The sequence below is a fragment of the Megalobrama amblycephala genome, linkage group LG15, assembly GCF_018812025.1.
Source record: "Megalobrama amblycephala isolate DHTTF-2021 linkage group LG15, ASM1881202v1, whole genome shotgun sequence".
NCBI classification, from domain to species: Eukaryota; Metazoa; Chordata; class Actinopteri; order Cypriniformes; family Xenocyprididae; genus Megalobrama; species Megalobrama amblycephala.
Window position 1 is genome coordinate 16,341,176 of NC_063058.1, and position 18,121 is coordinate 16,359,296.

An 18,121-nucleotide genomic window follows, 5' to 3' on the forward strand; every position below is an offset into this window, starting at 1 on the left:
AAACGTGCAAGAAGTAAATAAGGAACTGCTTGAAGCAAGCTAGTGGTTTGCTGGACGCTAGACACTACTTCCGCATTTGTCCGCGACACTGTTGTCATGTGGTTTCTACGTCAGTAAAGGCGGTAACAAAGGGTAACTGACGTCATTGACAGGCGACTACACTGCCCCGTGTCACTGTTTAGAATGGGAATTTTCTCATGATAGTTGAAAACATTAGAGATATTGTTAGTAATCAGCTGGACAAAATATATAACACTAGCCTAGTGGTTTTTGGATATTTTACTGCGAATATCTTACAAATTGTACCTTTAAGCCAATTCATTTTTATGTAAGAAACATTGTTTTTCACTTATTTCACAATTATGTTACATTATGTTATTATAAATTAGCATTACCATTATATAAATTTATTACCATAAAATGTACAGTGTGTCTATATTAACCCAATTCATTTATATGTAAGAAACATGATAAATTATCCACAGATAAAGCATTACAATAAATCACGCTGCCAATGATGATTAAATCTAACGATTGCTTAGCTCAGATCACGTCACACTGTGCAAATTATTATTATTGTTATACTTGGTTGTCAAATTGTAAATGTTAACAACATCAGCATTGCGTGACTATGTGTATTTAGTGTGTTTTAGCGTCAGTGTTGGGGAAAGTTACTTTTAAAAGTAATGCATTACAATATTGCGTTACTCCCTAAAAAAGTAACTAAATGCGTTACTTCGTTACTTTTTATGAAAAGTAATGCGTTACATTACTTTTGCGTTACTTTTTTTCACTGGGGCTGAGCTTGCTTGTTTGTTTTTTAATAACAACAAAAAAGTTATATTTTTGGCAAAAAGGCCCTTTCACACCAAAAGTGAAATGAATAAGCCTCAGGCTGAAGGTAATGCATATTTACACCTGTACAGTAGAGGGCGCAGCTCAAACAAACCTTTCAGCTGTGCTGCCATTCTGGATTAAAGAAGAATAGGATACAGAAGAAGGAAGTTCTAGTTCTTATTTCTAAATCTAATCTAAAGTATTTTTGCTTATTAGTATGGTTGAATTAGATCATTGAAGGTCAGCCGCAAAGACATTGGTTAATAATTGAGATTAAATGCATAAAGTATGTGTGTAATTTAATATAGTTTATTATTACAGGTTTGCATAAAATTCTGAGATTGCATTTCACTGTTTTTATTCATTTTGAGGAATACTGAATGTTTTCGTGCAAGTGAGATGAGTGCATGCATGTTCACATTTAGTCTAAAACTACAATACCCATCATGCTTAGCGCACACAACACCCTCTGCACTTTATTTCTCTCAGCATGGGGACAGGAGATCTGTCAGTCAATAAATGTGAAAAGTAACTTGCGTTACTTATTTGAAAAAGTAACTTAGATATTTTGTTGTAAATTGAAAAAGTAATGCGTTACTTTACTAGTTACTTGAAAAAAGTAATCTGATTACGTAACTCAAGTTACTTGTAATGCGTTACCCCCAACACTGTTTAGCGTTACCTGTTAATTTCAATTTCTGTTGCCACTCCGCAGTCCAAAGTCTTTTGCTTTTGACTACGGGTGAATTATTGCAGCTGCTTTGAGAAAAGGCTATAAATGATCCGCCATCCTCACATGCCATATAGCCTACTAGCAGGGACTCCTTTATCATGTAAACAGATGTGACGTAATGACGCAAAGACGAACGGCGGCATGCTCGAATTTCCTGCGGAAACCCACCAGTACTGATTTTTAATTATTACAAGCTTACCGTTGTGAATCGGGCTAAGGTAAGGAGATAGTTTTGAACACTGGCTGGTTATGTACTTGCTCAAAAATTGATTTTGGATCATTTTTAACAAAAAAAGTTACGGACTGCAGCTTTAAATATCCTAATTGAACTAAGGCCTTATCCTGGCTTAATCTAAACCCTGTTTGTGAAATCGGGCTATAAATATTTTTCACGTATTTCACAAGTATGTTGTAATCAGACTATATTCAGGAGTACACAGCGGTAATATTTTAATAATATAAACAATATTTTGTGTCTGTTTAAATATATTGGGTGTATATATTTTCAACCCAATGGTTGGGTTTGTCCATATTTGACCCAAAATTGGGTTGAAACAGCCTGGCATTTTTAGAGACATATATATGTATATATAATTTTGATGCCTATTCCATTTTTTGTTTTGTTTTTTAATTTATATATTTTCAGGTGTGCTCTTAAAGGTGGTACTGTATGTGTACGTTTTTAAATGTAAAAGGCTTTCTCCTATCCCAGATTTCATCCTAATGTACAGTGTATCAAAAATATGCATGAGTGTTACCTGATTGTATGATACTTTGAACAATGAGTGCTTTTACATGCAGGATCTTACACCGATTACAGTGTGTGAGGTCATGTAGATGCCTTAAAGTCTTCTTTTGTCAGGTAAATGTCATAAACTGCTTATTCATTATGTTTTCCATGTGCATATTTTGAGGAGCTCCACTTTGCAATATTGACCATTTTGGGCTGGACTATCTGAGCGAGCAAAAGAAGGAACAAAATGCTTGAATGCCCAAAGCTTGTTATTCATGACTGCTGGAGTTATGTGCACAAATAAGAGCTGTAATCAAATGAATTCTGCAGGAAACCCAGCATGGAGCCAGAAGCGCATTTATAATTCATGTCTGCATGAGTTCACATACGAGTTTAAAGGACATTTGACACACAGGACATGCATGCATGTGCATACATCTTTTATATACAGAAATAAACCAATTTTTTTCTACGAGTTATTGACCTGAGTTGGAAGACAGATTTATGCCAGCATGGTGCCTCCCAGTATGCGATGTGTTCACAGATGGTGCTTAGCAATGAACTATTCTTAACAGTGACATAATTCAAACCATGTAATTTTTTTTACCCTTAAGCCTAAATGGAGCTCATCCTCTGGCTGAACCACAATTAACCTCTATAAATCATCTAGGTATGGTATTTTAGAGACCGAGAGTTTGCATTCCTCAAATTAATTTACAATTATTTTCCTTGATATCTATGTGAATGACATTTAAGTGGTGTGTTGATGAGCATGTTTCAGGATAACTCAAATGATTGCTCACTATTTGGTCATATTTTTGGTCTGAAATGTTAGAGCAATCCAAGACCATGCAGTTTATTATACATGTGTGTTTTGATGTTAATTTAATATTATTGTTAGAAAAATCACAAAATCATAATATTTATTGCATGGTTAAAAAATTGCAAACGTCAAATTAATAGAATTTGTTCTTTTTTTGTAGACAAATTGAGGCCCTATTATGTATTCTTTTTATGGAAAGTGTCATTTCAAATTTCAAATAGTTATTATATTAAACTAATCATCAATATAATAAACCCATTAAATTAATTATGCTGCATATTACTTTACTGAACTTTTGACTTGTGAATTATTTTGAAGTTCTGCATATAATCATCACTGCAAAATTGTTGTATCTCATTTTCTGAAACTCACTGGGTTTTGATATTCCTAAAGGATTAAAAAAAATGAATCTAATTTCAGAAGCATTTCTGTTACATCAAAGAGCTTAAAACAGATCTGTTTTAACGTATCTATTTAACAGCCTTCTGAAGCAGTTCCTGGCAGTTTATTCAAAATTCATGTGGCTTCCTGGCCCTCCATAACAAGCGCATTAAAATTCTCTCTGACATACTGTAGTTCTCCCAGTCACCAGGAAGATGCTAAATGCTTCGCAGAGACATGGAGTATTACAGACACTGTTAATATTCAACAAAACAGTGCATGGAAACAACTGTATTTTTTTTACTAAATAAAGAACACAATGCAATATGTTTACTGTTATCCATCCATCCATCCATCCATCCATTTTTGCCTTCAGAACTGCCTTAATTCTTTGTGTCTGTGTGTGTGTATATATATATATATATATATATATATATATATATATATATATGTGTGTGTGTGTGTGTGTGTGTGTATATACACAAACAATTCCAACATAAAAAGAAGCATGTTCTTCAGGAGCGGGTAAGGCCAAAACAACAAACAAAAGATCACTACCTAGGAAGTCTAATTAAAGGTGCCCTAGAATTAAAAATTGAATTTATCTTGGCATAGTTGAAAAACAAGAGTTCAGTACATGGAAATGACATACAGTGAGTCTCAAACACCGTTGTTTCCTCCTTCTTATATAAATCTCATTTGTTTAAAAGACCTCAGGCAAACAGGCGAATCTCAACATAACACAGACTGTTACATAACAGTCGGGATCATTAATATATACGCCCCCAATATTTGCATATGCCAGCTCATGTTCAAGCATTAGACAAGGGCAGGACGTCTGGATGTGCACAGCTGAATCATCACAATAGCCAAAAATGGCAGATGGAGCAATAATAACTGACATGATATCATGATATTTTTAGTGATATTTGTAAATTGTCTTTCTAAATGTTTCGTTAGCATGTTGCTAATGTACTGTTAAATGTGGTTAAAGTTACCATCGTTTCTTAATGTATTCACGGAGACAAGAGCCGTCGTTATTTTCATTATTAAACACTTGCAGTCTGTATAATTCATAAACACAACTTCATTCTTTATAAATCTCTCCAACAGTGTAGAATTAGCCGTTAGCCACAGAGCACAGCCTCAAATTCATTCAGAATCAAATGTAAACATCCAAATAAATACCATACTTACGCGATTAGACATGCTGCATGACGAACACTTTGTAAAGAACAATTTTGAGGGTTATATTAGCTGTGTGAACTTTGTTTATGCTGTTAAAGGCAAGCGCGAGCTCCGTGGGCGGGGAGCGTGAGCATTTAAAGGGGCCGCAGCCTAAATCGGCTCATATTTAATGATGCCCCAAAATAGGCAGTTAAAAAAATAAATAAATAAATAAAAAATATAGGGGGTATTTTGAGCTGAAACTTCACAGACACATTCAGGGGACACCTTAGACTTATATTACATCTTTTAAAAAAACGTTCTATGGCACCTTTAAACTGCAAAAATAAATACAAATAAATTTTTCTTGCCTTACTTCCTAACTAGCAAACACAGGAGATAATGAGAACAAAACAAAATGTCACCCAGCTCACTACTGCGTTCCACTCCAAATTTAAATGCCCTTCACTAGCTAACTTCCCTCCATCTCGTGGACTCGGATGTGCGTCATTGCTTATGTTGCACAAGTGCCCACTACTGGCGGAACTCGTGCATAAGGTTTAAATGAAACGCACTAAGCCCTTGATCACTTGGAATTCACTATGGAGCTGGTTTATTATTTAAACCCCTTTTGTACTTATGAATTTGTTTTATGCACCATTCTATATGCTTATGAGTTGTTGGAGAAAATATATAAAATTCTATAGGCTAGGTAGGCTATATGAGGAGAAAAATTGAATTACACAAATGAAACAAAATATCAATAGTATACACTTTGACTGTGAACATAAGGTAGCTACAAGTATTATGCGATTGAATCTCAACATAATTAATATATCGTACACTTAAGTTAAGCGCGATCTACTGTGATGTCACAATCAAGTTGAATTGTGGGACATAGAGCTGCTGTCATGTCAAAATCAAGGGGATGAGGGTCTGTCCATATAAACTTCCCTTGTCCATGAAGTGGAACGCACTTAAAAATGGCGGCAGGGATTCCCCCGAGTGGAAGTGCTTAGGGAAGTTTGCAAGTGCGTGTCTAAAATTGGAGTGGAACGCAACCTCAATAGTTTAAGTTTAAGCTTAACCCATCACAAAGCTGCACACTACAGCCACAGCACCAAAGTTAAGCTTAAGGCACACCAACAAAAACAACACTCTGGGACTGGCAACATCTCAACACTCCCATGATCTTGGGGGAAGGAATCTTTCACTGGATCCTCTTGACATTGACAAGGAGCAGCTGGTAGGTCCAGTCACCTTGACTAGGACAGGGAGGAGCACAAGAAATAGGACAAAACATACAACAAAAACAACAACTCCCAGCAGGCCGTTGGGTCCATTGGCAGCACACACAGTACACCAATGAATGACACATACACCATAATTATAAAACACATATGCATGTGTACTGGGACATAAATTCTGACCCTACCATCTGAATGTTGCAGCAGATGTCAAAACTCATCAGACCAGGCAATGACTTCCATTCTTCTATTGTCCAATTTTGGTGAGTCTGTGCAAATTATAGCCTCAGTTTCATGTTTTTAGATGACAGGAGCAGCACCCGGTGTGTTTTTTTGCTGCTGTAGCAGCATCTGCTTCAAGGTTTGACGTGTTGTACGTTCAGAGATGCTCTTCTGCAGACCTCGGTTGTAACGAGTGGTTATTTGAGTTACTGTTGCCTTTCTATCAGCTCAAACCAGTCTGGCCATTCTCCTCTGGCATCAACAAGACATTATTTTCACCCACAGAACTGCCGCTCACTGGATATTTTCTCTTATTCGAACCATTCTCTGATGGTCATTTGTGAAAACACCAGCCTTTCTTGCACCAACAACCATGCCATGTTCAAAGTCACTTAAATCACCTTTCTTCCCCAACTGATGCTCAAACATACATTTATATACGCCATCTTTATTTTTTGGCTCAACTGTCACAGAATGGAAAGCAGATTGTGGGATATTGAAGGATGCTGCCTTCAAAAATCAATCAGATGAAGGTATCTCAGGAGACAGGAAATGAAGTTAACATGCCTTGATACCTTCCTAACTTGACACATCCTCAGAAGGCAGCAACTCTCAGACGCAGCCCATGTCTACAAGCCTAAATGCATTGAGTTGAGTCGCTATGTGATTGGCTGATTAGATATTTGCACTAAGGAGCAGTTGAACCGGTCTAAATAATTAAGGTTATACTTTAATAATTGCATAAATAACTTTAAACAACAAAATATTCTTCAACAATAACATTGTGCAACTTATTATGAACTCTGTTCCAAAATGCACCATTGAGAACGGATGCATCTATGTTTAGTGAGGAGGAATTTCAGCTATGAGACAATGGCCGTGGCAGCAGAGGAGCAGAGGACTGGTCACATGATCAGATACCAACAAAAGTTCTTGAATGGTGTTTTTATTCTCTTGAGAAACTGACCCCTGTGTGAGTGAACACAGGTGTGTGGCTTTACTTTGGGGTCAAATTTGTCCTCAGAAGATACAGTAGACATGACAAAACCTTTTGTCATAAACATTGGTGCAGTATATGGGAAAGTTAGTGTTGCTATAGGAAGGCTGACGCTCTAATCGCTAAGTAAAGCGTCAGTCATTTGGGAAAACGCAGCAGTTTTATCTCATAGCCGTTATTTTTTATTGTTAAATATTGCATGCAATCCTGCAGTGAGTGTCTTTATTTAACTTCCTGTTGGCATGTTTGTACATTTGTTTGGGTACAAACACTTGTACCAACATTCTTGCAGTCCACTGTTGTTCCTTTAGGACCATTTGGACTAAGAGAAACAGCATACAGTCAAAGTTTATTTATACAGTGACTATGTTTAGAACAACATAACACCCTTCCTGCTTTTGCTGTATTTGAGGTGTAGAATGTACCTATGTAATATTGTGCATGATATACAAATATATAAAATGGAATATCTGGATGACATTTGCCAAAATTAGCAGTATGCAACCGAGCGCTCGACTTGCAATGCAATGCGATCAACTTTTTTGATCTCAGAAAGATTTTACCTGGGTAAATATAGGACAATAACAATTTTTTAATTCAAATATATTTGGATATCATTTATTAGATTAAATATGCAACATAATGAGGTCATGTGATAACAAATTTGACATTTATTATTCATTAAACTAATACATTTTTAACCAATTAATGGTTAAATAATGTATTGGTGCATACTGTGTATTGTTTTTGAAAATAGCAGTTGTATGTACTGCTCTATATTATATTAATAAAAAGCTCCAGTCAGTATGTAAGTTAATATTTCAGGTTACAAGTTGAGCTTTATTGACTGCATTTATTGACTGCAAATGCATTTACAGTGTACTTACAGTGGAAGTCTATGAGGCAACCATTCTATGTTTCTGTTTTTTCCCACTGGCATGCCATTGATGCTAATGATACAGCATAACTATTTAACCTTGAATATTGCTTTAAAATAATAGTGAGCAAGTGTGTGTGGTTCAGGTATACCCTATGTTATGGGGACAAAATGTCCCCACAAAGATGGTGATATAAAAAATCCTTGTCCTTGTGAGGACATTTTTTTGTGGTCCCCATGAGGAAAACATCTTATAAATCATACTAAGTGATATTTTTTGAAATTGTAAAAATGCATAAAGTTTTCTGTGATTGGGTAGGTTTAGAGGATAGAATATACAGTTACAGTATAAAATCATTATGTCTATGGAATGTCCCCATAACACATGGAAACCCAACATGTGTGTGTGTGTGTGTGTGAGTGGCTATTTTACCATCTACAGTCAATACTGGTGAGTCTGTCAGTGTGTCACTAGCAGAATGTAAGGCCAGGTGGCAGGCTGTCGCTACTGTGCGTTATTGGGTGGCCTCCAACTGACACGTCTCCAAACTTCAGGCCTCTGGAGAGTCAAACGAGAGAGACTGTGGATTATCTCAGTGTGAGCTGAAGAATGCAAATGGCCAGCTGCCCTTGAAATTGTAAACTTTGGCTAACATTTGACCTTAAGACTCAATACAAGTGATCCACTGATTGTTATTGTTATGACCTCAAGTAAAAGCCATTTTGGCATAAGAAAGATATTTACTATGTGGCGTGACTACTTACTAGGTTCAGGCCCTGTTTTGTAACCTAGTCTTAGATCATGTACAATACCGGTTAAAAATTTGGAAAAATTACTATTTGTAATGTTTTTGAAAGAAGTCTCTTATGCTCATCAAGGCTGCATTTATCTGATTAAAAATACAGAAAAAACAGGAATATTGTGAAATATTATTACAATTTAAGATAATGTTTTTCTATTTTAATATACTTTAAAATCTAATTTATTCCTGTGATGGCAAAGCTGAATTTTCAGCATCATTACTCCAGTCTTCAGTGTCACATGATCCTTCGGAAAACATTCTAATATGCTGATTTGATACTAGTTATGATCCATGTTGGAAACAGTTGCACTGCTTAATGTTTTTTGGAACCTGTGATACTTTTTTCAGGATTCATTGATGAGTAAAAAGTTAACAGCATTTATTTAAAATAAAAAAATCTTTTGTGACAATATAAGTAATAATAAGTCTTAACTATCATCTTTTTTATATAAATTTAACACATCCTTGCTGAATAAAAGTATAAATTTCTTTCATAAAGGAAAGAAAAAAAACTGACCCCAAACTTTTGAACGGTAGTGTATATTGTTACAAAAATATTTATATTTTGAATAAATGCTGAGACATTAAAAATAGTAATGTGTCCAAACTTTTGACCGGTACTGTATCTATGATATATATATATATATATATATATATATATATATATATATACAATATTTACTTGTCTTCTCACCAAAGGATGTCAATTGTTTTAAAACAGTATAGTGTTATTTTTGTTTTCTATATCATAGTATTTATTTATAATTTGGTGGGTTTTTTTTAGTTTTTTAAACAGTTAAAGTTTTAGTATTAGTAATTTTAGCATTTTATCTTCAACTTTATTGTATCTTATTTTTTACATTTTTTCATTTAAGTTTTCATCTAATATTTATAATTTATTTTATAAATATTTCAATTATCGAAAGCATTTTTAATATTTTAGTTTACCTGGTTACGCTACATAAAATCTGATTTTATATAATACATTGTTAGTCATTAAAATGAGTTCATAATTGAAAGTAGTTCTAACCACAATGCTCAGATGTTACGTTGTTGTATGATTTGAATTGTCAAGAAGGTCAAGACCTCTGCGTTGGGACAGGCCATAATCACTATTTGATGTGTTTTTAAAACGAGTTCTTTTAGGTTAATTGTATGTTAGACAAGTTTATCAAACATGTCTAAGAGTTCTCACAACATAAAAGATGGGGTTTGTGGAGTTAAAAAAGTCAACATCCCATGTGCCATTGTCAATAGCACAATGCCGTTCTCTTGACACTATGCAATCAAGTCACTTTTGTGTCCGTGTAATTGTTAGACCACCCACACAGACAACAGCCTTACAAACATCACAAAGTGTGGCACATTGACAGTTTCCTAGAGTCCATGATTTTCTTTTAGGAAGAGACGCTGATAATAATTCCTCATTTGGTATTGGTTCCCAGTGTAATGTCCACACCCATACTGGTCGGCAATGCGCATTTCCTTTGAAGGCCAGCTAGAAGTTCCTCACAACTGACAGATAACAGACAACAGACAAATGGCCATTCGTCCATTATGACCAATGCACGGAGTCTTATTTATAACGGCCACTGGGATGCCATTCTCTCCCAGTGAACTGGCTACCTCTCTTTCCAACAATAGTCCACACTGTCCTCGAGAGCCATAAATTATCTTCTAATATTAAATGCAACTGTCTGTCGACAGTCTCCATTGTGAGACCCGTTCCAATACCCCATCTTCACATGGGACGGCCCACCTTTGAGTGATGTAGGGTTGTAATGTGTCCTAAAAAGGCTTGAGGTTCTGAAGCCCTGGTGACACGGATCCTATATAAATACGGGAGCAGGTGAACTGTCCGCTCACTCTCTTTTTTTCTACCGCTCTTGAGGGAGCAAGTTTTCCAGGCCTCTTGTGCAAGCTCTCCTGGGTGAGTGTACTTCAATGGATCTTTATGTTAAATGGTTTGTTGGACTACAGCAGATAGTGTAGCGAAGCTTGGTTTATATATATATATATATATAGCATTTTTAGTTTAGAAAATTCTAATCATCAACCGCATTCACGCTCATGTCATTCCAAACCTGTATGACTTTGTGGAGCACAAAAGAACATATTTTGAAAAACTGTTTTTGTCCGAGCACTACTGTTAAAAAGATTGGGGTCAGACAGTTTGTCTATGGCTTTTATTCAGCAAATCCATTAAATTGGTCGACAGTGACAGTAAAGACATAATGTTACGTAAGATTTCTATTTCAAATATATGTTGTTCTTTTGATTTTTCAAATTCATCAAAAGAATCTGAAAAAAAAGCAATCATGGTTAATACAAACCTAGTACGGCTGTTTTCAACACTAATAATAATAACAAATGTTTTTTGCGCAGCAAATCATCATATTAGAATGATTTCTGAAGGATCATGTGACACTGAAGACTGGAGTAATGATGCTGAAAATTCAGCTTTGCATCACAGAAATAAATTACATCTTAAAATATATTAAAATAGAAAACAGTTATTTTAAATTGTAAAAATATTTAACAATATTACTGTTTTTTATTGTATTTTTGATCTATTAAATGCAGCCTTGGTGAGCATAAGAGACTTTTTTCTAAAACATTTAAAAAATCTTGCCAAAATTTTAAACAGTAGTGTATGTTAAAATTCAGAACTTCAAAATGTCTTCTGCAGAAGAAATATAGTCATATACAGTAATCATTTAATGAATTATTTGGTACACACACAGTGGAGCATTGAAAATTTTGCATCTTCGTAACAACTACAGAAGCAGCACAATAAAAACATTACAGGCATATAAACTAAAGCTTTTTATGTTCAACTCAAGATATCAAATAATAATAAAATATGTATTATTTATAGCACATTGCGCATCTGCCGAAGGGAGGGAATGACTGAATAACATAAGTTGTCAGAAAAGTTCTTTTTAAGCACAGAAGATGAATCATTTATGTATAGCTTCAAGTGCTACATAAATTCAACTAGTATTTAATAGGCAAGAGAAAATCCTTTTGCTTTTTAATGGAGTCATGTGTTTACTCCCCATGCCATTTGTGTTGAAACACCAGCTGTCTAAGCAAACATGTGCGACGAGGAAGAGACCACCGCTCTGGTGTGTGACAATGGCTCAGGTCTGGTGAAGGCTGGCTTTGCCGGTGACGACGCTCCCAGGGCCGTGTTTCCCTCCATTGTGGGCCGACCCCGCCATCAGGTGAGACCGCAACGTTCACTGACGCCATCAGGGGCTTAGTCTTATTTTGATCCAATCAGTAAAGCACCTCTTAAGTCACAGTGCTTATGCTTTCACCTTGACCTCTAAAGTTGCTTATTTCTAATGTTTATTATCAGTGCTTCAGAATTTGAGTCAAATGTATTGACGATTTTTAAGTTGGGGCAAAAAAGGTCACCCTGAACGTGTGGACTGTGACTGATGGGTTGCCTTATGGTTTCTTCCTTTAGGGTGTCATGGTCGGTATGGGTCAGAAAGACAGCTATGTAGGAGACGAGGCCCAGAGCAAGAGAGGCATCCTCACCCTCAAATACCCCATTGAGCATGGCATCATCACCAACTGGGATGACATGGAGAAGGTAGACCATATGATTATTCCCTTTTAAGAAGTGTCGATAGCAAAATTTATTGGTAAAATTTTCTATTCTCAATAGCATAGAAATGTATGAAGCACAGCTCAAACAGAAGTCACTTGCAAACACAGCAGCTTTCTGTTGATCACCACAGCATAATTCATTAGAACAACCTGAACCTGCTGCGAAATATGCATGAGGAAATATTTCGCTTTACGCGAAATTCCAGATCGAAATTTTCTATTGAAACAACTGGATTTCTATGGCGTTAAATTTGTGCCAAAAAAGCGTTATAAGTTGCTCTAAATGAAGGTTCTGCTACGCATTTTACGGATGCAGAATGTTTAGATTTTTTTTCAATAATAAAACCTTAAGATGGATTTATTTTTCTGTCCTATAAGCAAACAAATCTATTGTCCCAAGGTTTCATCTTTGTGCTTTGTCATAATATTCATAAAGATAAAGGTGAGAACTCATTATTTAAATAATCTAAACATTTTATTTGTTTTCCTGGATATCTGTAAAATGCATTGTGTTCATTGAGAGTAGTAACATGGAGGATGAAAAATAATACAACAGCAATAACAGTAGCATAGACAAACGTAGTGTACAAAAAGCACATTTTTGGCACAAATGGAACACCATAATTTTTGGAAACGACAGAAAAAGACAACACTGAAGACGACAGAACAAATTAAAAAAACATCAAAGAACATGCACATCAGCAAATACTGATTTATAGGAAGTATGCAATAACTGTAAACATGCTTTTTGGCACAATTGGAACCTTTTGTCCATGAAAATCTGCCGAACGGTAAATGTGACCGCATCTTGTGAACTGAAAATATACAGTGTTTCGCCATATGTAATGACAAATACAATACTTTTTACTTAGATCTGGCACCACACTTTCTACAATGAGCTCCGTGTGGCCCCTGAGGAACACCCTGTTCTCTTGACTGAGGCTCCTCTGAATCCTAAGGCCAACAGGGAGAAGATGACCCAGGCAAGCCCTTTTTAGAGAAATCTTTAAAAATCATGACATTAATAGCATTATGTCCATAATATTAATATTGATTTCTATCTGTATTTCAGATCATGTTTGAGACATTCAACGTTCCGGCTATGTACGTGGCCATCCAGGCTGTGCTCTCCCTGTACGCCTCTGGCCGTACCACAGGTTAGCATTGGCTACATTGACTATAGTTGTTCTAAACTTCATCTTCTTGGTTTTTCATGCTTTTTTGATATGCTTCAGGTATTGTGCTGGACGCTGGTGATGGTGTGACCCACAATGTGCCCGTATATGAGGGTTACGCCCTTCCACATGCCATCATGAGACTGGATTTGGCCGGCAGAGACCTGACTGACTACCTGATGAAAATCCTGACTGAGAGAGGCTACTCGTTCGTCACCACTGGTAATTTAACGCTTTCTGCAGTTTCCACATAAATTATATATTGAATTTATTAATGTAATAGATAATAAACCGTATCTCAAATGTAAAATTTTGCTTATTTTATATTATACGTGACTCGTAAGCCTTCTTTTTTTACCTTTTACGCTGCAGTGAGTGATATCTTCATTAGCTAAACAGCACCGCCTTATGGTCAATGCTAGTAACTGCGAAACTGTACCAGCTGCTGTTCTTTAATAATTAAAATGCATTTAATACCTTTCTAACTCGCTGTTACAGCCGAGAGGGAGATTGTTCGTGACATTAAGGAGAAGTTGTGCTACGTGGCTCTTGATTTTGAGAATGAGATGGCCACCGCCGCCTCCTCCTCATCTCTGGAGAAGTCCTACGAGTTGCCCGACGGTCAGGTCATCACCATTGGTAACGAGAGGTTCCGCTGTCCCGAGACCCTCTTCCAGCCCTCTTTCATTGGTCAGTTTCTCATTGGGTCATTAAAATAACTGCTGGATTTGGATGTTTACTTTCCCTAGTCAAAAAGTAGGAAATAGTATTTATTATTTTTTTTAGATGATTCACATTTGATTTAATTAGGATTAGATCTAAATTGTAAAAATATAAAATAAAATATTTTATAATCAAATAATTTAAAATAAAAATAGTTTAATAAAGACTAAAATTTTCTCTGTTTCCAGTAGGAAATAATTATTTAATTTTATTTTAGATGATTCTTAGGCTATTAGATTTATTTAGTATTGGATCTAAATTATAATATATGTTCTTATCCTCCTGGGACCCAGGAATAGACTTCTGTCCTCTGTAGTGGACATTATATTTTAGTGATTTTCTCTGACATCATACATGTCACATGTGTTTTAAGTCTGGATGTCCTGTAAAGAGCACATTCAGGGCTTTGCAGAGATACCAAATTTTTAGATGTTTCGCCATGACAACAACAACTTCTTGGTCTTTAAATATGATTGAAAATAAAAATTAGCACTCTTAATTATCATTTAAATCTGATTAATTTTCAAATTGTTTGTTATAAATCAACATCTCAGGAAAATGTTATGGGGTTTCAAATCAAAATATGACTTTCTGTTATGAAACAGGACATTGATTTCATACATGACCTCTGAAGAGGACAACAGGACTTAAATCATGTTTATCAGGCATTTTAGGAGATACAACAAGTTATATATCAATATTCCTATTAATTATTAGATATTATTATGAAAATGTTGCCAGTTATTACTCCCATTATTACACTTATTTTTTCATTGCATGTTGCTCCAAGCACACTATAATATGCAAAATAGATACAGTGTATAGATGCATTGTATTGAATGGGAAAAATCATGGCTATTTTACCCACATATTGCATAAAGTAAAATGGTAAATCAATTAATTCCATTATATCTTTCATAACATAGGTGAGAATCATCTTTATACAAAGTTTGGTTAAAAATAATCCTGAAGCCTAAAAATTGATTGGTGATAAAAAAAAATAAAAAAAATCCCATTGTTTTTGCCTATTATTTCATGCCATTTTATTTTTTAAACAACTTAGTCATGGTGTCCACGACAGAGGACATAGCATAACATATGAATAAAATATAATTTTTCAAAAATGTTATTTTTTAATTTGTTTCTTATGCTTTAAACAATATAATGACATGAAAAAATACTAAATTCAAAAAACGTTTTTTTTTTTTTTTTTTTTTCTGGGTCTCAGGAGGATATAGGAATCCGATGTTTTTTTTTTTCCATTAGCACGACTTAACGTTCTCATAATAATATATATATATATATGTAAATATGGGTTGTTCATAATTTTTCTGGTCAGCCAAAAACTATTTAATCAGCATACTCATGTAGCTCTTGAAAAAACAACTTTTGTTATGTTAAGATCACAAGAAAACACGACAGAAAAAATAATAGTGCATGTCCTCTAAGGGCTTCCATAGAATCATGTTCGCATTCCTTTAGGATTTTTGACTAAGTTTCTTCTTAATGATAGACAAGCTTTGAATATCCCTACATTATGCCTTGTTTTTTAATCAATTATTAATGTAAGTTTCTGAAACGGGGCCTACATTGAACCACTAAGCCCACACTCAAAATATATTCTCCCTTTTGAGCCATTGCCAAGCCTAGATTCCCATTGATGAAAAATTCATGTTATTAATAATTCTCAATCATTTGCACATCAGTCTATGCGCGGCAACACAATTAAACCCACCTTCCATGGGCACGGCATAGCGGTCAAGATTCCCACAGAGAAAAATATAATACAACTGCATTTTTCGGCAATATCAGTGCACTTTTAGGAGAGGTGACACAGTGACGGATCACCTTTTGTCAGGAACTAATTAAGAGCGTTTCAGTATATGGCCACAGGCTGAGGGGCTATTTATGGTGTACAGGGTTCTTAGTCTTGACATTGTACATCAATCACTGTTTCCTTATCCAGTAGAGCTGATAGGACAATGCTTCACCAGCAGTTCTTCCCTTAATGAAATCAGCGCTATTATGTAATCTGCACTTACATGAATTAGCATGGTACTGCATATGTAATGTAGCCCTATTTAAATTGAAGTATGTTTCATGTATAATCCCATTCATCATCTAAATCACATTGTCTGTAGGTATGGAGTCTGCTGGTATCCATGAGACCACTTACAACGGCATTATGAAGTGCGACATTGACATTCGTAAGGACTTGTACGCCAACAACGTACTGTCTGGCGGTACCACCATGTACCCTGGTATCGGTGACAGGATGCAGAAAGAGATCACAGCTTTGGCTCCCAGCACCATGAAGATCAAGGTACAGTTTAGGACTAGTTCATTTTGGAGATGAACTTTTTAAGAGCTTAAAGTCTTGAAATCAAAATGTACGTTTTTTAGCTTTTAGTATGAATATGTTAGCTTTAAGGTTATGAATAAGCTGGTGCATTTATGAGATATAAGCATTCAAAACTTGCAGTCTCTCACTTCCGCTAAAATGGATCATGGATTTTCATGACATCACATCGCGCTTTAGTGTCTCATCAAATCTTCTGTCCAATCAAATGCTCTCTAGAATCTGAAGTCCCGCCTCCTCCTACACTCTTACAGTCGCTGAAGCCTCGGCTGAAATCGGTCAATTGTTCACACATTTACTAGTTTCTACATGGTGAATGGCACATAGTGCACTATATAGAGAATAGGGAACGATTCAGACAGTGTAAACATGCTTCCTTCGACGTCCGTTTTTGCGTTAGTGTCACATGAACCGCCACAGCGCGAGCACAGTCTGCTCCGGTCCAGAGACACGAGAGCACAGAGCGGATCATATGCGCGAGTCGGCACAGACCACAAAAGGTATCGGACTCATTTGATTTCTGCACAGAATGCTGTATATAAGCGATATAAAACGAGAAACGGTTAAGAGATTAGAAGGAAACTGAGGTTTTACAGAGTCTAACGGCTCTGGCCGAGCTGTGACATAAACGAAACGCTATTGGCTGTTTTTAAAAAAGGAGCGGGGCTGTTCGATATATCCATATCCATATTAATATAAATATAGTCATGGAATTTAGATAAGGTTTGTCCAAGAAGTTGCTAGATTTGTCGCTAGGCTTTTGAAAAAAGTCTCTAAATTGGCAGCAAGCTTGTGCTGCAGTTTTGACGTCTGCCGCTTTAAATGCGCGAGCTATTTAAAGTCACGTGGGTTCTGATTGGCTGTGCTTTTATCGTTCATCCGCCTGAACAAAATCGTTCTGAAAGTGATTACAACTAAATCATTTCTCTGTGCCATTATCGTTATAGTTGTGGTGTGGACTTTATTCTTTTATATTTTGAACGATATTTAGAACTAGGCCTATATATTCGTTGTTATAGTTATCGTCCTTGTTGTGAACGGGCCTTAATACAGATAGTTTTTTATGTTTTTTTAAGTGTCCGATATGAATATGCACCAATGTTTAATTATTAATATATTTTTAATTTATTTTTAATTAATTCTGTTTTTGACACAATAGTAAATAAATAATCATTACACTACAACAATAATGAGTATGAATAGGCCTAAATATTTTAATAATTAGCCTAATATTATCACTAATATTTATTAATATTCATTAATATTCATTATTATTTTTATTATTTTGCCATTTAAATATTTTTAATGAAAGATATAGATCATTTCTATGTTCAAGTGTCCAATTACTGTTAAATTTCTAGATACAAAAGTAAATAAATAATCATTAGACTACAGTAAAACAAATGTACTATGTTCATTCATT

General features: G+C 35.4%; 1 protein-coding gene across 1 annotated transcript in view; it reads left to right on the forward strand.

The window, feature by feature from the left end:
• Positions 1-10,623: 10,623 nt before the first annotated feature.
• Positions 10,624-18,121, forward strand: part of acte1 (actin, epsilon 1) — an 8,185-nt gene continuing 687 nt past the window's right edge. The window contains exons 1-8 of the mRNA XM_048158403.1: positions 10,624-10,750; positions 11,905-12,047; positions 12,296-12,424; positions 13,314-13,424; positions 13,514-13,598; positions 13,677-13,838; positions 14,115-14,306; positions 16,481-16,662. Coding sequence (XP_048014360.1) covers positions 11,919-12,047; positions 12,296-12,424; positions 13,314-13,424; positions 13,514-13,598; positions 13,677-13,838; positions 14,115-14,306; positions 16,481-16,662 — 990 coding nt within the window. The 5' untranslated portion in view covers positions 10,624-10,750; positions 11,905-11,918. The remainder of the gene's footprint in view (positions 10,751-11,904; positions 12,048-12,295; positions 12,425-13,313; positions 13,425-13,513; positions 13,599-13,676; positions 13,839-14,114; positions 14,307-16,480; positions 16,663-18,121) is intronic.